This window comes from Ambystoma mexicanum, chromosome 1p, assembly GCF_040938575.1.
Source record: "Ambystoma mexicanum isolate Mex_15411 chromosome 1p, UKY_AmexF1_1, whole genome shotgun sequence".
NCBI lineage: Eukaryota > Metazoa > Chordata > Amphibia > Caudata > Ambystomatidae > Ambystoma > Ambystoma mexicanum.
Window position 1 is genome coordinate 157,652,945 of NC_090921.1, and position 23,335 is coordinate 157,676,279.

At 46.2% G+C, this 23,335-nt stretch overlaps 1 protein-coding gene across 3 annotated transcripts in view; it reads left to right on the forward strand.

The window, feature by feature from the left end:
• The window catches only part of GPS2 (G protein pathway suppressor 2), an 84,058-nt gene that overhangs the window by 15,660 nt on the left and 45,063 nt on the right, over positions 1 to 23,335 (forward strand). For all 3 annotated transcript variants that reach the window (XM_069645757.1, XM_069645737.1, XM_069645747.1), the window contains 3 exons: positions 4,644 to 4,788; positions 5,455 to 5,564; positions 15,451 to 15,563. In XM_069645757.1, the coding sequence (XP_069501858.1) occupies positions 4,695 to 4,788; positions 5,455 to 5,564; positions 15,451 to 15,563 (317 nt within the window). In that variant the 5' untranslated portion in view covers positions 4,644 to 4,694. The remainder of the gene's footprint in view (positions 1 to 4,643; positions 4,789 to 5,454; positions 5,565 to 15,450; positions 15,564 to 23,335) is intronic.

The following is a 23,335-nucleotide window of genomic DNA, read 5'->3' on the forward strand; positions in this document are numbered from 1 at the left end:
TTGTTTGTGAAGACCCACACCACCTTGCCCTTGAGGGACCAAAACACTGCCCCTAGCTCCAGCACGTTGATGTGCAACGTCTTCTCCTCCAGCAGCCACAGGCCTCTGGCGTGAAGACTTCTGGTGTGGGCTCCCCATCCCTCCAGGGAGGCGTGCGTCGTTGGTCTTCTGATGCGGTAGGGCCTGGAAATCCATGCTTCTGGACAGATGAGAGCACACGCCCCACCATCTTATCGCTCGCCGGAACCCCTCGTTGAGAGTGATCTTGTCCTGGAAGCTTCCGGACACCTGAATCCAACTCCTGCAGTGGCCGCATCTGAAGCTTGCAGAGTCGAATGAGATGGATGCATGACATCGTGCCGAGCAGAGGCTTGATGGTCCTCACTGTCGTGAACTTTAGAGCGAGCGGCTATTGCACCTTACCCAGGATGGCTGACACTCTCCTCCGATGGTGACGCCAGGCATGACAGTGTTGAGCCGGGATCCCAGGAACAGCGTGTCCTGCGATGGAGTCAAGCAGGACTTTGCATAATTCACAGAGAACCCCAGATCCGTCAGTAAGCGGGCGGTGCTCTCCGTGTGGTCGACAGCGATGCTCCTTGAGCTGGCCTGGATGAGCCAATCGTCCAAGTAAGGGTAGACGTGGATGCCTTGCAGTCACAGATGCGCCACCACTGGCGCCAGGCACTTGGTGAAGACCCTTGGCGCTGACTTCAATCCGAAGGGAAGGGGCTTGAATTGTTCATGCTTCCCCTGAACCACAAAGCGTAGAAACTTGCAGTGTTCCTTGTGAATTGGGACGTGGAAGTATACATCCTCCAGGTCCAACGACGACAGAAAGTCTCCATCTTCTAGCTGTCTGATCATGTGCTGAAGAGTGACCATTCAGAACTTCTGGGATTTGTTGTATTTGTTAGTTGTCCGAGGTCGAGAAAGGGCCTCCAGCCCCCGGTCTTCTTTCTCATGCTGAAGTACCTTGCGTACACTTCAGAGCCCCAGAATCGCTTTGGGACGAGCTCTATCGTAGCATGGCCCGAACCTCCAGCAGCAGCGGAGGGATGTGATTTTCCTGACGGACACCGGTGGTATATTGGGACACTGCTGTTGAACCTCCAGGGTGTGTCCGTGGGCAAGAGCGTCCAGCACCCAACAGTCAGTGGAGATGGTCTTCCACATGCTGATGAAGTTCGCCAGCCGGCCTCCCACTTGAGTGCACGGGTGGTGGCCCGACTTCATGGCCGGTTCATTCCTGCTTGGATGTCGAAGGGCCGCCTTGGGGTCCCTGGCCACGTCCTCCTCCGAAAGCCTTGGAACGACCTCTGTTGGTCTCCTGCGCCGAGGAGCGGGAGGGCTGGTGGTACGAAGAAGAGCTCCTGCCGTAACATTTGGAAGAACGGGAGACTTGCCTCCTAGGGATCGAAAGGACGGCCCAGGGCATGTGCCGTCTGTCGGCCTTGATGGCCTGTAGAGACTCATCTCCATCAAAGGACATGTCCAAAACCCTTGTCTGGACGTCCTGTTGCAAGTTGGTGGGCCTGAGCCAGCCACAATGATTAAGGCAAAAACTTTTGCCCATCTGGCGGAACCCCATGTCAGCGATGTCCGTGGTCCGACGCCACCTCTCCTTCTTGCAGAAACTCCAACACCTCTGACCTCCTGTTGTCGGGGAGGAAGTCCAGAAAGGGCGCAAGCTTGAACCACAGCTCCCGAGGGCGTTGGCGGCCTTGATGGTCGTCGCTGCAGAGTAGATAAACCGTCGTCCCATAGCATCCAACTTCTTCCCCTCGCTGTCCGGAGGGGAGGATGCTGCTGACGGCTTCTTCTTGGCTGCTGCAGAGACCGAGTCTAGTGACGGACCCGTAAGCCATTGGGCGCAGAGTCCGACACGCTGTATTTCTTTTCTAGGCGGTCCCTCTTTGCTTTTGCCGTAGAAGGGTTCCTGAGAGACAGGCCTTCGTCCCAAATGTCATACAAGAGAGGGACAGAAAGGATGGTCTTTCTCTTCGCCTCACAGCACTGATACAAGAAGCCCTCCTTCTCCTCTGGCGCGAGCTGGAAGAGCTCTGAGGCTCTGGAAATCATCGCATTAAACAAGCCTATCTGGTCCAGCGGGGAGGATCTGGCCGGCGGAGACCGAAGGTCCCCTATCCCACCATTGTCTGTGCCCGTCGCTGTGTCATGATCCATCTCATCCCTCGGGGGAGGAGAGGGCAGCAAAGGATGGCAAGGAGGCAGTGGGTACCTCGTCCGCTTCTTGGCAGGCAGTTCCCCCGTTGCCAGAGGGTCGGCCGCCACTGGAGCCGCAGGTCGGTGTAACAGGCATCCTCCTCTACATCTCGATACCAGTGTATGTAGAGTAGAGGGAATGTCCACAGAGGTCTCTAAGGGGCAGCTGAGGCAGAGGGCAAATAGGAAGCTGTGGCCAAGGCCCCCATCGTCCTGGGGCTCATCGTTCTGGGGCTCTCCATCACCTTCCTCGACTGTATCATCGTCGTCTTTATCGTCGCCCTCGTCGTAGGACCTGACCCCAACGTTTCCCTCATTGGCTTCGTTCTCCTGGATGGTCTGAAGGTAGACCAGCTCCTCCTCTGAGGAGATATCTGTGCCCTGGAGGAACTCTGCGCCTTTCGCCCCTTTCTTCGTGTCCTTACAGGACGGTCTCGGTGAGATGATGGCATCTTCTTCTCCGGGGTCTTCACAATGGGCTGGAATGAAGACTCCCTCCTGGCAGGGAGCGACACTGTTGCCTTCGGAGGTACGCCCTGTGTGTCCGCCTCCGCGGCCTTCGAAAACGGACACCACCACCGCCTCCTCGATGGTAGGCGGAGCCTTTGTCAGGTGCACCTGGGCCTTCGTGAAGGATGCTGTGTCCTGCTTGGTCTTCTCTTTAGGGGGAGGGTCGCAGCCTCAGTCCCTTGGCCTTATCTGGCAAGGGTAGGCTGGCTTTGGACTTCTCCTTGGTCGTCTCTCTGGATGGTCCGACTTCCTCTTGGACGAAGATGCTGAGCGTTGACTGGTGACTGGAGACATCGGACGCACCCTGGCCGCCGAGGAGCCCGCCACAACGGCACTCCCGGTGGCACTGGACACACGGTGCTTAGCCTTTTGTTGGACTCCGCGGGGAGGGGCGCCCTCAAAAGACTTAGAAACCCGCTCAGCATTCCTGGATCCGGCAGAGGCATGCTCCTGGAATCCACCTAGTGCAGAGGCCTTGGCCTCTAGCCGCTCCTTCATCGTGCGAATCTAGAGTTCAGGGCAAAACGCACAATCTTTCTCCTTGTGCGTCGGGTACAGGCAGTAAAGGCACTGGGAATGTTTACCGTCCATATAAACATGCCCCAGTCGGTAGAAAGCTTGAAAAGAGAGGGGGAAATCCTTCTTCTCGTCCACCATGATCCACGCGGTGTAGGCCTTGAAGAATCTTCTGCAAGCCCCCACGAAGAAACTCAACAAAATTCACCCTTGAAGAGCGTAGAAGAATCCGAAAAACGGGTCACCGTTAGTCGGAAGGTTGATCGATGGAGCACAGGTGCTCAATTGACCGAGTAAAACTCTTCCAAAAAGGATCCAAATATCCTTTCTACCCTTCGGAACTGTAGTTCTCACAAGGTTAGCGAGAGAAAGCTAAAAGGGGAGCCCCTATGGCAACCCAGCAACAATGGGCACTTATTGCCAAAAAGTTGTCAAAGAGGATAACGTTTACTTTTTTTAAATTTATTTTTTATTTTTTTTTATAAGTATTATTTTTAGAACTCTCCATAGTGTCTCTTAAAAGATTCTGTGAATGTGGGAAAAGGTTCCCACTCGGAGGTAGAAGGAAAAAAAGAATCCACCAGTAAAAGCAAAAGGTTCTGGGGTTGACACAGGTCAGAAGAGTTATCATAAATTTGAAAATCTTACCGAACTGCATGTTTTTTGACTACTACTCTGTAGAAAGTCCAGAGACTTGTTTCAAGACCCAATGTTCCTCAACTGTTTTAGATGTCGACATCTGAAAGATGTTTGGATACCTATACTCGGGTGGGGCCTGGGAAATTGTGTTTGGGGCGTCTATGTTACTTTGATGTGGGGTAGTGTGGCTTAGCGGGTGGCTACTGGGCCAGGTAACAGCGTTGGAGGTGGACAAAGTTTAGTAGCTGCGTGGGTGGAGGTCTAGCTTGGTAGGTCTGTTGGACAAGGGCACCTGGACAACTGTGTTGGGAGGTTGGAGCGTGAGCGACTGGGCAACTGTTTTGGCCATGTTGCCTGCATGTGGAGGGAGGAGGGGCGGAGACAAAAGGGAGAAATTGTGTTTGTGATCATTTCAATCAAGCTGCCAGGCTGATAATTTTGCAGCAGGTTACTGCATTGCGTTTCCGGCGACGGAGCGTTTTTTTTGTGCATGAGCAAGTTCAGTGCTTGTAATTCAAGTAGGACTGTTTTTAGTAGAATTTTCATACATTTCTGCAGCAACTTTTCAGTTGCCACAATACCTTATTTATTTTATTTTTTTAATAGAGATTCATAATAGTAGAGCTGTACCCCGGACATGAGACAACTCCCTGCTGAAGTGGTGATGGCAAGCTAAACTGATGACATCTAGGCAAACTACCCACTCTATAAACAAGTTTTTTTTTAAACATGGTATTACCACTTTCTTACAGGGCGGATTTCATTTTGCTGTGACTAGACCCAGGCTTCTGTAGAACCCCAAGATGCCGGCGCTGTTGGAAAGACCAAAGCTGTCCAATGCTATGGCCCGGGCGCTGCACCGCCACATAATGATGGAGAGGGAGCGCAAACGTCAAGGTATGTGGGCAAGTGTGGAGGAAGTTCTAGTGTTAGTATGCAATTTGGTTGAGCTACTGAATTTCTGGCAGGTGAGCCCTAGTGATGCTTGCACCTATATTGCCAAATGAAGATCTTCGTCTAGAGTATTATCTGCAATGGTTGTCTGGGCAGTTCCCATTTGACGTGGTAGTTAAAATCAAATGGTTCCCGGCTTGTGTATCTTGCTGCCCTCCGTACACACATGCTCTTCTCCACTTCATTAGTCTATGGCCTGGTCACACTCCTTCTTTGCCGCTTCCATATCTCGGTGGCACAATATCTACCTACTGTTTTCTCTTGTCCCGTTGCCACACTGCCAGTTCTTCTACTTTTCCATGCTTTTTAGTACAGACACCCATTAATATCAAACTTTGATGCTTCACTCGGTCCCTACACACATGCACACCCATAAAGTGGCTTCGGAGAGGAACCAGCGAGATGCCTCAACATCTGTCACTATTAATGATTTGCCCTACTTAAAGTTTTTATTTTGCCGTTCACCTGGGATCCCGCAGTCGTACCTCTTACTGCAGTGTTTAGGACTCTATCTGCAGTCTGGGGACTGCATGCTACCCCTGCAGATTCCTTTTGTTGACACTGCCCCTAATACCGCTGGCCAAACCTCTCGTTCTGATCTTTCTCCAGAGGAGGAAGAGGTGGATAAGATGATGGAACAGAAGATGCGTGAGGAGCAGGAACGCAGACGCAAGAAGGAGCTAGAGGAACGCATGTCTTTGGAGGAAACCAAGGAGCAGGTAATGCTGGCCTGTTTTTAATAATAATAATAGAACCATATCACTGGGGATATGAGCCGTACTGCTCCATAGGTCCTTGTTAGGGAGAATTCTCAGAAATATACCAATTCCCTCCACCTTAGAGACCCCCAGCAACTTAGCTGGATTTTGAGGACTTGATTTTTTTTAACCTGGAGAGAGTGAGACCCTTTTTTCCCCACTCTCTCATGTATTTTAATGTGAATCTTACCTGTTTCTTTTGGTTATGGAGTCTGACAAAATCCAGAGGCATCATCTTTTACATTGTGTCACACGGCACCTTCAGTGCAGTGGCACAGGGAAGTCTTCCAGATTTCCCCAAGGTTTAAATACCTTCTCTGGGATAAACTACTGTTTCCCAGAGCAGTAAAGTGAAATGGACTTTACTTACCATTGTAACTTTCTAGACCCAACACACACTATCTTACAATAGAGTGCTGGAGGGGTTACTTAGTATCCCCTTTGTCTAGCTTCTTATGTAACATGTTTTATGGTACCCTTTCCTCACTGAATGGCTGGTGGCAGTGCTTTTGTTTTGAACTACCATGGTTCGCATTTACTCCGGCTGTTCGCAGCTCCGGTAAAGCAACTGCGGGAGCCATCTTTTTCAAAATGGTCCCCCGGTCTTCTTTTTTCGCCATGTCTTTGCGGAAAGGTCCTTCTAGAGATTTTCTCTGCATGCCAAACCAGGTTTTGTCTCTGTTACTTTCACCTTTGGCGGGCTTCAGGAGTGAAACCCACCTCTGGCTCCAAGTGTCTGGGGTAGGCAGGAAGTGAGGGAGGTGCCGAAACTCCCTGTACTTAGTCTCATAGGAGACCTAAATGCACTCTGTGGTGATTGGCTGACTGTCCAGCAAGGACAGACACCCTGCTGGCTGAGGGACAGCTAGGCTGGAAAGAATGGGAGGGAACTGAATAAAAGGGAAGTCTTTTGGCTTGTCAGGCAGAGTCGACCACTGGACGAAGGAACCGAAGAAGAGCTTGAAGAGGATGCCTGCAGCAACTACTGGACCGTTGGTTTGCCCGGTGAAGCCCTGCTGTAGTGCCGAAACACCAAGTTCTCATCGACGGAGAAGCCCCTGCAAGGACGACTTCTCCCTTTGAGTTTTTGGGACCAATCAAATCCAAAGTAAGCCACCTGGACATCCATCTCGGAGCTGGTTGAATTTCCACAGAGTTGCTGCTTCCCCGTAGAGCCAGGGAGAGGAACACCAGATTGTGTGCGTTGCTCTTAAGCTGTCCTAGAGCTTTTGGGAGATCCTCTGGACTCCCAAGTAGCAGGACTGACCAAGCCTGTGCCCCCTCAACAGAGTGCAGGACCCCCCCAGAAGCAAGGAAAGCCCACCCTCAGCAGCCAGGAACCGCACTGTTGCTCTCTGCGGTAGCTGCAAGAAGCTGAAATGCGAAACGGCCACTGAAAGTGAAGTTTGCCGGTTGCAAGTTTTGACCAGTGCAGTGCAGGAGTCCCCTGACGTCCTCCCTCTTGTCCCCACGACTGAGGCCCAGGAACAGTGAGATCTGCAGAGCTGCACCGGAACAGAAGTCATCAGCTGCATCTTTTCTCCATTGCTAAGGTACTGGAAAAACAAGTCTAAAAGAACTTACCTCTTACTGTGGAAGTGCTTGTAACTTCTACAACTCGCAGGTCTAAGCAGCTTGTGGCCCTACATTTGATTCTTCTTTTTATCAAAGACTCCTAAGAATTTGTGCAAAGACTTTTCCATTTACTTGCCAGAAGTGCTTCATCCTATCCAAGACTTTTGCTTATTGACTTTGGCTTGGCCTATTGAATTGTATACCTTGTATACCTCTTCTAAGAGGATCTGAAAGCATTTGCCCTGCTTAAGACATTTGTGATCTCTTATGTTCTAATAACCTTTGCCTTTTACCAACTTTTAAGAGTATTCTGAATGTCAACAGTAAGATATTAATGTCCTCAACACCCTTGTTATTGAAGTCCCCTGTGGGTGTAGGTTGTGTCTGTGGACCATCCCAAATGGGTTTTGTCTGATTCAGAAACTCGGACTGTACAGTATTGAAGTGTATTTGTGTGTTACTATTATATTGCTCCCTTCTAAAGAAGGGTTTATAACTGACTGATAAATATTTGAATACACGTAACTCCACTACTGCTCCCATTTCCCGTCTTGAGATAAGCCTGGCTGCTCAACACGCTACCAAAACTGTGTAGTACAAGCTTATACCAAAGGTTGGGTTGCCTATACCTACACCTATAGTCAGAGTTGCTTGTAGTGTTCCCAGAGGGTACTGAATTCAAACTTTGCCTAACACTGATGGCAGGCGGTGAGGATCTATTGTAGAGTTGTTACTTTGAGAGTTTGCTTTACTATTGTTCAACTAAAAACCTTCACAAGGCTAAGCTTCACTAGAAAAGCAATTGTAACATGCCAGATATGGATAACTTCCAACAAGAAGCCCTGATCCTTTTAACAGTAGAGCCACTGAAAGAAATGTGTAAAGTCATGTCTCTCCCTGTTAAAGGAAAGAAAAATTAACTAATCACAAGATTGTTGAATAATGAAAGTCTGGGTAGTAGGCCTGTCCCACCTACTATCCCAGGAAATGTGGAAAATGATGCGGATGATGGTGTTGAAGAGTCAGAGTTGGAGGAGTCTCGGGAAGAGAGCCCCGCTTTACCTCAACAGGCCCTTATGCCTCAACCTTTAGCCACAGGGACCCTACCAGGCCCAGTACTGAGTCCAGAATATGTCTCTCTTGAAAAAATGAGACTTGAGTTAGAGTTTAAAAGATTACAAGTCCAAGCCGAAAACAAACATCAGGATCTCAAACTAAGGGAAATTGAATTACAACATGCTCTTGAAATGAAGAAATTGTCTCTTGAAAATGTTTCTATCCCAGAGTCTTCTAGGTCTTCCAGTCCTAAGAGACCTTGCATGCCTAAAGAAGCAGCGAGAATGTATCAGGTGAAACTTGATATTTTGAATTGGTTGGGTGCTTTTGAATATAACTATGGGATTCAGGGTTTCACAGGGAATTAGTTGATTCCTTGGTTTTTGTCTAGGCTCCCCTAGCTTGCAACTGATGCTGTAATGGAGGTGGGAGAACTTGAAAGATTGGAGTATGAAAATGTGAAGCTAGCATTGATAGCTAGATTTGCGAAAACTCCTTCCCAGTACCTCAAGAGGTTTAGGACCCTCAAAAAGACTGATGGTACCTCTTGGGCTACCTGGGTGTGTGAATGTTTCAAAAACTTAGATGGTTGGGTTAAGGGTTACAGAGTGAACTCTTTTGATGCAATGAGAAATCTATTTTTGTTGAATCTATTTTTGAAGCCTGCCCTCCCGAGCTGAGACAGCACTTGGCTGACTCTATTTAGATTGATCCCAAGAAGCTAGCAAAGGCTGCTGACTTGTGGGTTGCCAACAGGGCTACTCACAAGGATTCTGGGGCCACTCATAAAAAGGATGAGGGGAAGCAGCACAAGAAAGATGGCAAAGAGAATTCTAAAACCTCCAATCCAAAAGAGGGCCACAAACCTAGGAAAGGGTAAGCCACATGGGGAAACCAGGTCAGTCTAGTGAAACCTCTGGTGCCAAACCATGGGGAGGTCAGCAGAAGCCCCAATTTGTCAAAACGTTTGGATAATGTTATGCCTCTGGGTCTACCGACCATGTGAAAGGGGATCCCAGATGCAAGGGTAAACCTTCAGGGATCCACACTGCCTCCTTAGCCTTCATCCCTGAGGGAGACGTGCATATGGCAAGTGGAAACATTCAACTCTTGGCTGAGGACCCCATTGGAATCTCTGCCAGTGTTTCTTTAGTGTCCCTGGGTCTGTGGGAACAGCAGAATGCAGATGTGTATAACTATACCAGATAACACAAAAGTCTACTACAAGGACAGTGTACTTGTAAATTGTCAGGAGACCCCTGCCATTAGAGACCCTGGGGTCAGCATCACAGTGGTGGATGAAACCTTTTCCAAACCTGAGTATGTTGCTAAGGCACCCAAGGTCCCACTAAGCTTACTGGAGGCCCTATCCAGATGGTTCCAATACTACCAGTTCTCATGCAGTACAACAATAGAATGTAAGAATACCTGTCGGTGGACAAAGTGATGTGCCTGGGAGAGTCCTGCTGGGGAATGACTTGAAAACTCTTGGAGCTGTATCAAGCACCCCCAGGCCTCCCAGTAAAAGAAAGCTGGAGCAGACTAGGAAAGCCAGAGAGCTCACTTTAAATGACTCTCAGTGGGTTACAGAAGAACCTATAACACCCAGACGTCAGTATGAGCCAACTTCTATTTCAAAGAAGAAAGAGACCAAGGGGAAACCCAAGGTCTCAGGGAAACGAGAAAGATAGCACTCATGTGTTTCAAACCAGGACATCCCCGGGAGGACAGTCCAAAGTCACACGTGTGACTACTGCACCAGCTGAGGCTGAGTGTGACATGCAACCAGGAGAGGTTGAGTCAGCTACTGAGGACTCAGAGCTGGAATAAGACCTTCCCCCTGTTGGAGAACTGGATCCTAAAGACCATCCTGAGCTGCAGTCTTTACTAACAGAAGGTGGCCCCTGTAGGGCAGACTTCAGCAGAGGTCAAAAAGTGGCCTACTCTTTAAAGACCTCACCAACAGGCAGCTTCCCAGCTGGAAGGGCAATAGCCAGGGAAGCACAGGTTATACTGGGAAGATGGCCTCTTCTACAGTGAACCTATTGAGTCTACCCCAGGAGACTACAGAAGACTTGTAGTGCCCCAGGAGGTAAGACCTCAGTTTCTACAGTTAGCCCATGAGATGCCTTTGGCTGGTCACTTAAGTTTTAAGAAGACCAAGGAAATAATTTCTCTGTATTTCTACTGGCCTAAGATGGGGTCTGATGTAGATACATTCTGTAGAAGCTGTCATACTTGTCAGACATCTGACAAGAGTGGAGCCAAGAATGTGGCTCCTTTGGTGCCCCTACCAGTGGTGGGAGTCCCTTTTGAGAGGGTAGGAATCAACATTGTTGGTCCCTTTAGACCCTCCAACATCTTCAGGCAACCAATTTATTTTGGTTGTGGTAGACCATGCTATAAGGTATCGTGAAGCAATACCTATGAGGACTGTCACAGCTCAGGCCGTGGCTAAGGCCCTACTTGGTATTTTTACCTGTGTAGGTTTTCCTAAGGAGATTATCTGACAGGGGATCACATTTTATGTCCCACTACATGCAGGCCATGTAGAAAAACTGTGGAATGACCTACAAGTTTTCAACAGCCTACCATCCTCAGACCAATGGATTGGTAGAGAGGAGATTATCTGACAGGGGATCACATTTTATGTCCCACTACATGCAGGCCATGTAGAAAAACTGTGGAATGACCTACAAGTTTTCAACAGCCTACCATCCTCAGACCAATGGATTGGTAGAGAGGTTTAATAGAACTATGAAGAGCATGATGGGTGCTTTAGAAGAACCCCTTGGAAGAAATTTGGACCTTCTACTGCCATGCCTTCTCTTTGCTTATAGAGAAGTCCCTCAGGAAGTGGTTGGATTCAGTCCCTTTGAGCTTCTCTATGGTCATCCGGTTAGAGGTCCATTGGCCCTAATCAAGGAGGGGTTGGAGAGTGCTCCTTCCCACAAGCCAGTCAGTCACTGACTATGTGTTTGGTCTCTGAAGGAGAAAGGCACACATGATGACAGAAGCTTCAGAAAACTTGAAAGCAGGTCAGGCTCTGGTGACGCATTGGCATGACCAGAAGGCCACCACGGATGAGTTTACTCAAGACCAGTTAGTTCTAGTTCTGATACCTACAAGGCAAAGGGCCTTACAGGACAAATGGATTGGACCCTTCAAGGTTGTGGGAAAACTTGGAGAGGGCAATTATTTGGTGGACTTAGGCAATCCTAAGGAGGCCCACAGGGTCTTTCACACCAACCTTCTGAAGGCCTATGTCTCTAGACCAGACCTGGGAGCTTTGCTTCTAGCCTCTGATCAGGAGGAGGAGGAGGAGGAGGAGGAGAGTGAGCCTCTACCTGACCTCCTCAGGGGACAACCTTTAGATGGAAAGGGAGTTCATCTCTCTTCTGATCTGACACTGGAAAAGGAGGAGTGCAAAGCTCTGTTAAATCAGATTGCCCCTCTGTTTTCACTCTCACCAGGCTTGACCACTTGGGGCCAGCATGAGAATCTCACTGGTGACTGTTTACCTGTTAAAAGCAGAGGTTACAGGATGTCAGACCATGTAAGGACCCCCATAAAGGAAGAGGGCAACAAAATGCTTGATCTCGGGGTAATGAAGCCATCTATAAGTCCTTGGTCTAGTCCAGTTGTGCTAGTACCAACGGCAGGATCCAAGGAGTTGTGATTCTGTGTAGACTATAGAGCCCTCAATGTAGTCACCGCGACTGATGCCCATCCTTTACCTAGGACAGATGAGCTGGTGGACAAACTTGTTTCAGCCAAGTACCTCAGTACATTTGACCTAACCTCAGGCTATTGGCGAATAGCTCTGACAGACCATGCCAAGGGGAAACTGCATTTTCAACCCCTGGAGGCCTCTACCAGTTTAAGGTTATACCTTTTGGATTAAAGAATGCACCTGCTACATTTCAAAGGATGGCGAACCATGTTCTGAATGAGATGGCAAACATCTGCATGGCATACTTGGATGACATTGCAGTGTTCAGCCCTACTTGGAAAGAGCATGTTGACCACCTAGGATATGTATTGCAGTCCAATCTGACCATAAAGCCAAGTAAATGTCAAATTGGTTAGAGTAAAGCGGTCTACCTTTGAATTGAGGTAGGAGGAGGTAAAATAATGCATTGCCTAGCAAAGTACAAGCTGTACAAGATTGGGCCACTCCTACTACTAAAACCCAAGTGAGATCCTTTCTAGGTCTCACAGGGTACTATAGCAACTTCAATGAGAACTATGGGACCATAGCTTCTTCCTTAAATATGATCTCCTCACCCAAATTTCCCAAGAAGGTCAGGTGGAATGAGGAGTGCACTAAGGCATTTGAAGGACCTAAGCAAGCCCTTTGTCAAACTCCAGTCCTAAGAGCTCCTGACTACAGCCAATCCTTTATTGTACAGACTGATGCTTCCAATACAGGTATAGGTGCAGTTCTGAGTCAACTGGATGAGAAAGGCAGGGTACGCTCCATTTGCTTCATCAGTAGGACACCGAAGGAACCTGAGACAAGGTGGGCAACCATAGAACGTGAATGTGATGCCATTGTGTGGTCTTTAAGTTTAGACCATACTTGTATGGATCTACTTTTGTGATTCAAACAGGCCAGCTACCCTTGCGATGTTTGATGCAGATGAAGGGGGAGAATCCTAAAATAGGATGGTCAATCAGCCTACAGGTCTTTGATTTTTACCATTGAACACGGGTCGGGGTGTAATCACCAAAATGCTGATGGTCTCTCCAGAAAGTATGACCAACTGGAGTAAGGAGATTCATCCAGAGATGGAGTAAATCCTCCTGTTCCTTAGTCTGGGGGGGACGAGTGTTGGGGAGAATTTTCAGAAATGTGCCAATTCCCTCCACTTTAGAGACCCCCAGCAACTTTGCTGGATTTTGAGGGCTTGTTTTTTTTTTTTTTAACCTGGAGAGACTGAGACCCTTTCCCACACTCTCATGTATTTTAATGTGAATTTTACCTTTGTGTTTCTTTTGGTTATGGAGTCTGACAAACAACATAGGCATCATCTTTTACATTGTGTCACACAGCACCTTCAGTGCAGTGACACAGGGAAGTCCTTCAGATTTCCCAAAGGTTTAACTACCTTCTCTGGGATAAACTACTGTTTCCCAGATCAGTAAAGTGAAATTGACTTTCCTTAACATTGTAACTTTCTAGACCCAGCACACACTATATTACAATAGAGTGATGGAGGGGTTACTTTGTATCCCCTTTGTCTTGCTTCTTATGTAACATGTTTTATGTTACCCTTTCCTCACTGAATGGCTGGTGGCAGTGGTTTCATTTTGAACTACCCTGGTCCACATTTACTGCGAACAGCTGCGGTAAAGCAACCGCGAGAGCCATCTTTTTCAAAATGGCATAGAGCCATCTTTTACAAAATGGTCCCTGGTGTTCTTTTTTTTTTTTTGCCATGTCTTTGTGGAAAGGTTCTTGAGATTTTCTCTGCGCGCCAAACCAGGTTTGGTCTCTTTGTTCATTTCGCCTTTGGCGGGCTTCAGGAGTGAAACTGGGGTAGGCAGGAAGTGAGGGAGGTCGCCGAAACTCCCTGTGCTTAGTCTCCTAGGAGACCCATATGCACTCTGTGGTGATTTGCTGGCTGACTGTCCGGCAAGGGCAGCCACCCTGCTGGGTGAGTAATAGCTAGGCTGGAATGAATGGGAGAGAACTGCATAAAAGGCAAGTCTTTTGGCTTGGAAGGCAGAGTCGACCACTGGACGAAGGAACCGAAGAAGAGCTTGAAGAGGACGCCTGCTGCAACTCCTGGACCGTTGCTTTGCCTGGTGAAACCCTGCTGCAGTGCCGAAACGTCAAGTTCGCATCGACAGAGAAGCCCCTGCAAGGACGACTTCTCCCTTTGAGTTGGTGGGACCAATTGACTCCAAAGTAAGCCACCTAGACATCAATCTCTGAGCTGGTTGAATTTCCACAGAGTTGCTGCTGGAAACTATAGAGCCAGGGAGAGGAACACCAGATTTTGTGTGTTGCTTTTAAGCTGACCTAGAGCTTTTGGAAGATCCTCCAGACTCCCGAGAAGCAGAACTGACCAAGCCTGAGCCCCCTCAACAGAGTGCAGGAGCCCAGAAGCAAGGAAAGCCCACCTCAACAGCCAGGAACCGCATTGTTGCTATTTGCAATAGCCACGAGAAGCTTAAACGCGAAACAGCCACTGAAAGTGAAGTCTGCCGGTTGCAAGTTTTGAACGTCCCAGTGCAGTGCAGGAGTCCCCCGACATCCCCCCTCTTGTCCCCACGACGGAGGCCCAGGAACAGTGAGATCTGCAGAGCTGCACAGGAACAGAAGTCATCAGCTGCATCTTTTCTTCATTGCTAAGGTACTGTAAAACAAGTCTGAGAGAACTTGCCTCTTACTGTGGAAGTGTTTGTAACTTCTGCAACTCACAAGTCTAATCAGCTTGTGGCCCTACATTTGAGTCTTCTTTTTATCAAAGACTCCTAAGAACTTGTGCAAAGACTTTTCCATTTACTTACCAGAAGTGCTTCATCCTATCCAAGTGTTTTGCCTATTGACTTGTATGACTCTTCGAAGAGGACATGAAAGTATTTGCCCTGCTTAAGAAAGTTGTGATCTCTTGTGTTCTAATAACCTTTCCCTTTTACCAACTTTTAAGAGTATTCTAAATGCCAATAGTAAGGTATTAATGTCCTCAGCACCCTCATTATTGAAGTCCCCTGTGGGTGTAGATTGTCTGTGGGCCATCACAAATGGGTCTTGTCTGATTCAGAAACTCAGAGTGTACAGTATTGAAGTGTATTTGTGTGTTACTATTATATTGCTCCCTTCTAAAGAAGGCTTTAACCTTGTCTAAGTTTATTTGAATACCTGCAACTGTGAATCTTTGTGTAACTCCAATACTGCTGACATTTCCCCTCTTGAGATAAGCCTGGCTGCTCAACACGCTACGAAAACTGTGTCCTACAAGCTTATAACAAAGGTTGGGTTGCCTATACTTGTAGTCGGAGTTGCTTGGAGTGCTCCCAGAGGGAACTGCATTCAAACTTTGCCTAACAGTCCTACCTTCTCCCACCTCCCCCAGCCCGCTACATTGTTTCTGTGTGTGCCATGGCTCACGTTAGCAGCCCGCCCTTATTTCCCCAGATGTTTTGCTTCTTTGCCACAATTCGTGCAGCCTTTTCTTGATACTCCTCTCTGCAACTTTTTTCACAGATCCAAAAGCTGCAGCAAAAGTTAACTGCTCTGCAGGAGGAGAAGCACCAGTTGTTCCTGCAGCTCAAGAAAGTCCTTCACGAAGAGGAGAAGAGAAGACGGAAGGAGCAGAAGTGAGACTGGGAGGGTCACTGGGTAGCAGGAAGAAGCTTGTGGGGAAATGCTGAACAGAGTAGGAGTGTTGCTCTGGATCTGTGTTAGCTTGTTTGTAAGAGGATTGCACTTAGGGTTTCGCTTCTCTTTGGCAGGGAGATGCTCCGATTGCTTGTGTGTGTACAGCAGCTCTTTCATATCAGCACACTCGAGTCCTTTTGGTGACTTGCAATAGAACATGTACTGCTGGAAGCTGTACCATGTCTAACATTGGATTATTATAGATTCACGTATTTTTTTTTTTTTTTTTTTTTTTTTTTTTTTTGTGGCAGTTTAATCTGTGTTGAGTTGTGAATACATGTACAACGCTGTCCAGTGCTATAATGGTAAGCAGTGATACTTCGTACCCCCAACCAGTCTTTTGGCTATTACTTTGTAATCCCTCTGGCGCACAGTTGCCTATCCCCTGCCCGGAGCAATGCCAGAGGTTAAGTTTAAATCTAAACCTTGCAGCCATCGCTTTTTTGTTTTGCTGTAGTATTCCCCTGCCACCTACTGTTATATGAGAAGCCTACATTTCGTGCTGTCAGGGGGGGGAAACTTAAATCTGCTCTCCTCCCCATGTCTAATGTACATTATCTATAGAAGAAAGTTGCCCCCTCCATAAAGTAAACCTACATTATTTTGGAACTGCCTCCAGAAGCTACAACATTCTTTTTGTTTCCCTCATATTTAACAGCCAACAAAGGTGCATTAGTTCTCTCTGCAGAATACGCCCCCTTTCCCACAGAATACGAGGATTATTATTATTATTATTATCTGGAGGGGTATCGCTCTTCAAACACAATATAAACAAACTGTTTTTTAACAGACCGATTTTTAACAGACCTGAGTGGGTATCCAAAACAAGGTCTACGTCTCGTTTTAACATTCTCATCCATAAAATAGTCGGACCCCAAAACATTGTTGCACGTTCTTAACATGAAAAACAAGAAATCTAATTTTCCTCCAACCCATCGCACACATCCTTGCTCTTTCCTTTACATTTAGCCTTTTAAACACATACTTGAATAAATTAATCTTCGTTTCGAAACATGAAAGCTCCATAAAAGACAACATACAAAAATACCATACAAATATAAAAATTGAAAATACATTGAATTCTAAAAAGCACAGTACAATACACATCCATACAATGTACATAATTGGTCATTTTAGCAAATAGCCTGCAAACCTCTGTATTGTAACTTCTAAACAAATATACCCAGCCACTGCTGCTCCTCTAGATAAGTCGAATTGCCTCTTTAGTCGACCTGCAATTGGACTGCTTTAAGACTAATATTAGGCTACAAATGTTTAGTTCATAAAGTGGACGTAAAAACAAAAAATGGAGAGTTTCGTGAGATAAAATCACATTGCGGGGGCAGCAAATAGTTGATTCCAGGTCCATGTAAGTTTTGCAGTGACCCTTAATGACAGAAAAAGGCGACTCCTCAGGTCGAGCATAATGCTTCCTATTCGCTTATGGCAAAAAACAACGCATATAATTTGCGTTTATTCCAATGCAACCGTAATCCTAGTACCTGAAGACCGACCGATTCTTTATCGCAATGCGGCTACGCAGATCCCTTTGGTACTCCATATATTGTTTCCGCACTGAATGCCAGCTCTAGAGACGCTTCCCGGGACAGCATAAAGACCCAGCAAGTCCAGACTACCAAATATATCTATTCAACCAATTAATATTCCCACAGGTGTCCGAAGATATCAGTTCTTGTAGGAGCTCAGTGGGTCTCAGTTTGAGATCATGTTCTCAACCAGAACATGGGTTTTAAACTTCTAAGATCAACTATGTAATCCAAGCTTGATTCTTGGTGGAGCAAATCCATTGAGTTGCTCTTTAAAGCCCCCTATATACTCTGCAAGAAGCGGTTTTCTTTAACCTGAATCAATTGAACCGAGCACAAGATGCTCACTTCTGCACATTCTTGCTTTCGACCAAATTTGTGTTATGGTTCCTGTGTAATTCTCATTGAGATGAAGTCTTCCGTGGCTTGCTCATTAACATCCCATGCGCGCACTCTCATTAAAGTTAATGTTTGTCGGTCATATTTAACAAATGGAACCCACAAAATGTCTAAATTCTCACTGACTCCTAGACCAGGCTTGTTAATTATTCCATGTAGTAAATGTACCACAAAATCTATTCCTACTGAACAGGGAGAACTGGTCTCTTCCACCTGCCGGCTAAGGGAGCCATTGCCCCCACATGTTTTGGCTTATTTGTTATGCTAAATTGTCTTAACGCGCACAGTTCCCATTGGAATGGACTCCAGGTGTTCATGGGGTTCTGCAAGAAAGTGGGTTAGGTAGATTAGTGGGGGGATGAGGGAGTAGGATAGAGGTTATGCTTTTCTGTTGGTGCTTGTAGAACCAAGAGGAACTGGCGCCTTGTGCAAATCTGCTTTCAAGGTGTGTTTGGATTGTGTGCACTGGCTTTGTGTCCTGAAGGGCAACGTCCAGTGATTTCGGTGTTTGTTTGCAGCAGTTAGTTTTGTGGTGGGTGTGTGTTTTGTGTAATTAGGTTTATTCGTTCGATTGTGTGAGGTATGCTGGAGAGTAGTCAGGAGCAGGGAGGGTTAGTAGTTGGTGTGTTGATTTCGGTTTATTGTTGGTTCCAGAGTTTGTGCTGTAATCAGGTTATTGTTTGGTATCACTGGCGGTGCTCGTTTTATGTTAATCACTGTGATTTGAACAGTCTGTTTTTTAGTAGTATTCTGAATGTGAAGTGGTCTTCTGTCATTCTCATTTACTTCTGGATTGTGTTCTATAGGTTGGTGATTAGATGTGAGAAGGCGGTCCTTTCGAATTTCCTTTTTTCGTATTGTTTTTATTTGGAGGTTATCGCACGATCTTAGGTTTCTTTTTGGTGGATCTTGGCATGGAGAAATTCTGTGCAATGATTTGTGGGCGATGCAGAGGGTTTTGAAGGGTAATGCAGTATTTAATGTTTATTTATTTTGTTCTTTTTATTTTATTTTTCTTCTGTGTGCTAGTGTAGATTTCTCAGGGTTGGTGTAATGTTCTCCCTTCTGTTTAGTGTTGGGAGTATCCTTGCTGCAGTGATTGAGTTATTCTGCCATTTCCAAGGTAGAGGCTGTTTACATAGTATCAAGAATCGACTAGGTAGATGATTGCAAGGGTTCTGTGTTGGACAGAGGGATGGGGGAGGATCCCTCGGAGTAGTCTCGGGAGGTAGAAGCATTTCTTTGCTACTAGCTCTTCCCGGCATAACATACGCCGTTCTAGCTTATCTTCAAGGTCAATATCGGTTGGTAATTCATGGGGTCACTGTTAGGCAAGATTGTGGGAGCCTACACCAACCTTGTCCTCTTGGCAATAGGTAGCCCAACCTTTGGTGTAGGCCTGTACTACACAAGTTGGTAGTGACTGAGGGGTAAATGTGAGCTGCAGGGTTGTAACAGAGATTCACAGTGACTTCAAATAACACTTCTACTCAAGGTTTCTTGATTAATTTAACAGTCAGTTTTAAAATAAGCCTTCTTTAGAAGGGAGCAATGTGCAGCACTTACAATACACTTCAAAACACACTCCTTCAGTTCAATAAAGTAAGTAGATACCCTTTTGGGGTGACACACAGATATTCCTACACGGTGAGGTGACTTCAATAGTTAGCACACTGCGGACATTATCACTTTTCACACTTAGATGGTAATACTGAAGTTGTGGCAAAAAGGAAAAGGTTGGGGAAGGAAACCAGTTTAACAAGTTTCTCAAACGGGTAAGCACTTTGCAATCCCCCAATGAAATATAGGTTAACCCTTTCCCAGCTATACAAGTAAGGTATGTATGACTTTTTGGAGGGACAGATAAACAGAAAGTCAGATGGTAAGAAGAGTCTGCAGGGGGCCAGGACGGCCAATGTTAATTGAGCAAAGTCTAGGGGAGCTGAGCCACCTCTTGAAGATAGCACAAAAGTCCTGCACAATTTTAAAGAGTTTTGTTGTAAAAAGAAATCACTGTTGGGCCACAAGCTGGGAGGCTTGTGAAGGGCAAAGCTGCAAACAACTCTGCAAAGGGCAGCAAATTCAAGTCTCCAGTGAGAGCAAGTAAGTTAAACACAGCAAAAGTTAAGTACTCCTAGTTTCACAGTACCTTGAGTCTGAAGAAAAGGTTCCAGCTGGCTTCTGTTACTGTTGTAGTCCTGCAGATCCTGTTGTTCCTGGGCCTCAGTCGTGGGGACAAGAGGGTGGACGTTTGGGGACTCCTGCACTAAGGTTTGAACGGCAGCAATGGGCACAATTCAGATCAGCAGCACTTTGCGGTTTCAACTACTCACAAATCAACACGTTGGAGCCAGAGGCAGGCTTTACCAGTGAATCCCGCCAAAGACAAAACGAACAAAGGGACCAAACATGGTTTTGCGTGCAGAGTAAATCCCAAGAAAGACCTCGCATGCAAGAAATGGCGAAAGAAGACTGGGGCAATTTTGACAAAATGGGCAACTATGGGTGCACTTCTGCAGCTGAGGATTCAGCGTGCGGTCAAAACGCACAATGGTAGAAACATGAAACCACTGCCACCAGCCATTAATTGTAGTGAGGGTAACATAACAATGTTACATGAGAAAGTAGACAAAGGGGATGCTAAGTAAACGCTCAGCACTCCACGTATGATGGTGTGTGCTCGGTTTACAAAAGAGGAAAAGGTAAGTCAATTACACTTCACTACTCTTGGAAACAGTAGGTTATCCAAGAGAAGGTATTTAAACCTTAAAAGAAATCCAAAGGACTGCTCTGTGACACTGCACTGAATGTGTTGTGTGTCACAATACAAAAGCTGATGCCTATGGAGTTTGTCATATTCTAAAATCAAAAGAAACAGAGTCCAAATCAGATAAGAATACATGAGAGAGTGAGAAAAAAAAGGTCTCGCTCACACCAGGATAAAAATGAAAAGTCCTAAAGTCCAGCAAAAGAGCTGGGGGTCTCTAAGGTAGAAGGGAATTAACTCAGAATTCTCCCTAACAGCAAAATGGTGCTTGTCTTAAGGCTAGTTAGTCCCACCTGCCCAAGGGAGGAAGTCGTCCATTGCAGGTCTTCCCAGTCCAAATGAAAACGGGGTCAGCACAGCTGCAGGGCTTTACCTGGCACTTCGTTGTCCAGGAGGGTGCAGCTGGCGTCTCTTCACGTCTTCGTCGGATGGTGTCCTCCAGTGGTAGATTCTGCTCTAGTCCCAAAAAGCCTTGCCTTTTAAGCAAGTTCCCATTCATTCACAGCCCTAGGCTGTTCGCCCAGCAGGGTGGCTGTCCTTCCGGACAGCCAGCCAATCAATCAGAACTGGTGTCACTCGGGCACACCATGAGACAAAGGACATGGACGTTTCGAGACCTTCCCTCACTTCCTGCCTTGCCAGACACACTGGAGCCTTGGCGGGCTTCAGGGCTGAATCCCACCAAAGGCAAAATGCACAAAGGACTCCAACCCAATTCAAACATAGTAAAAGCCCAAGCCCAGAAGGAACTAACAAGAAATGGCGAAAAAAGACTGGGTCATTTTGGGAAAACGGTCACCCTTGGGTGCTGTACTGCAGCTGAGAAATCGGCCTGCAGATACATGGCACAAAGATAGTAAAAAAGAAACCACTGCCACCAGCCATTCAAGTTAGTGTAACAGAATGTTTTGTGAAAAGGAGTTACTATGTAACCTCCAGCACTCCACATAGGGTGGTGTGTGCTGGGCCCACAAAAGAAAAGGGAAGACAAAAATCATATTACTATTCTTAGGAACAGTAGTTCACCCAAGAAAATGTATTTAAACATTTGCACTGCACTTCAGTGGCACTGCAACAATGCCATGTGTCAACATGCAAAAAGCAGATGCTTATGGAGTTTACCAGACTCCATTAAACAGTAAGAAACACACAATCCTAGCCAGAAAAACACATGAGGGAGTGAGGAAAAAGTCTCACTCACGCAGGAGTTCAAATTAAAAAGCCCTGGGTCCAGCGAAAGAGCTGGGCGTCTCTAAGGTTAAAGGAATTGGCACAGAAAAGAAAAACTCAGTCAAGAATATGAAATTCACTCTAGTAGTTTTGACATTTGGGTTAGGATATTCACTTTTGTTTATTCAGCAACCCTACTAGAGATCTAGCGATTTGGGTTATTTACTTTTATCTGAACTGACTTCCTCCCTTATACTAGAGGCTGATCTCCCGGGTGGAAGATATGCTGGTGGGGAAAAATGGCCCCTACGAAATGGCGTTCACTCATGCATTGTCTGCGTCCTCATATAATGCCTACCTGAATAGCTGTAGCAAATTCTGTTTTCGCTGATCTTGACAAGAGCCCTGTTAAAAGCTGTAGCCGGTTATAAGAGCGAATTGTGGGAGTGTTCACATAATACTTAATTAAGCAGCCCTGAGGTAATGTTGATGCTTTTCCTACCATTTAATCTCTTTGAGTCTTGCACAAATGTAAATTAAATGATACCCCTTATGACGAGCTCTGTAGTAGCTGTGCCTTTTATGAGAAGCAAGGGGAATTGCATATTTTGATTTCTCTGAGATATGGCTAGCAATTCCAACGATGATGAGGTTCTATTATACACCACCCTAGGTGTAGTTCTAAGGCTATTTAGGACTGCAATGTTTTGAGTTTTTTTTAGGGTTGAATTTTGTATAGCGGCAAAAAAAAGCACTTTAGATGCTGGCTGTAATAAGGTATCTTACTGCATTGACCTAATTAAAGAAGACCTATTTGCTAATGAAATATCTGTGCCTCATCATGATGCCAGTAAGGATGAATCGTGCACAAGCAGCGGGTAGAGGCGTGGCTAGCTAGAGCACCTTTATCTCATGTCAAACAGGCCGTCTCCAAAATGATTTGCACTCTGTTCATGAAAGCTAAAGCAACCACAAATAACTGGCAAACATCTGTTGAGTAAGCTGTACCACATAGTAACCTTTTTGTATCTGGGCAACCATCCTTGGATGAGAGCAACAGTGCTGACGGCTTTGAGAGCACTTTATCTTCCTTCATCCAATGCTAAGCACTGCTTTTGGAAGTGGTGGGCAAGAAGTGATGTAGTAACACTGTTTAAGATTACACAACACTTGTCTACTTGGTATTAGGTAACCAACGTTTTGGTATAGGGCTGTACTACATAAGTCGGTCGTCTGACTGAGCAGCCAGGCCTAGCTCAAGAGGGGTAAACGTGAGCTGTAGCTATGAAATTTGCAAATACAAGTAGCTAAGTAACACTTAAATCAAGTTTTAAGTTATAAATAGTTATTTATGTAACATATATTTTTAAATAAGCTTTCTTTAAAAAGGGTAAAATATGTAACCATCAAATATACTTTAAAATACTTTTCCAGAATCCGCATAAGCTTAGTAGATGCTTTTTTACACACTTCCAACACCCAGAGGTGACTTCATTCACAAGGACAGTAATGGCATTTATTTATCACTAGTGCACTTTGCAGATTCTGAGGTTGCCTGAAGGAAAGGGGTTAGACAGTTTCTCAAGGCATGTGAGTATACTTTCATCTTCCAATGAAGTCTAGAGAAAACCTTTCCTGGCAATAACAGTCTAAAAACAAGTTACCACCTCTGACGGACAGAAAATATCAAAGTAAATGGACTAGAAGAATCGGCAGGGAGCCAGGACAGCCAAAGCCAATTAGAGCAAAGTCTATGGAGCTGAGGCATTTCGTAGTTCGCAGTCTTGCACAAAGCTAGTTTTGTAGAAAATCACTGTAGGCTCACAAG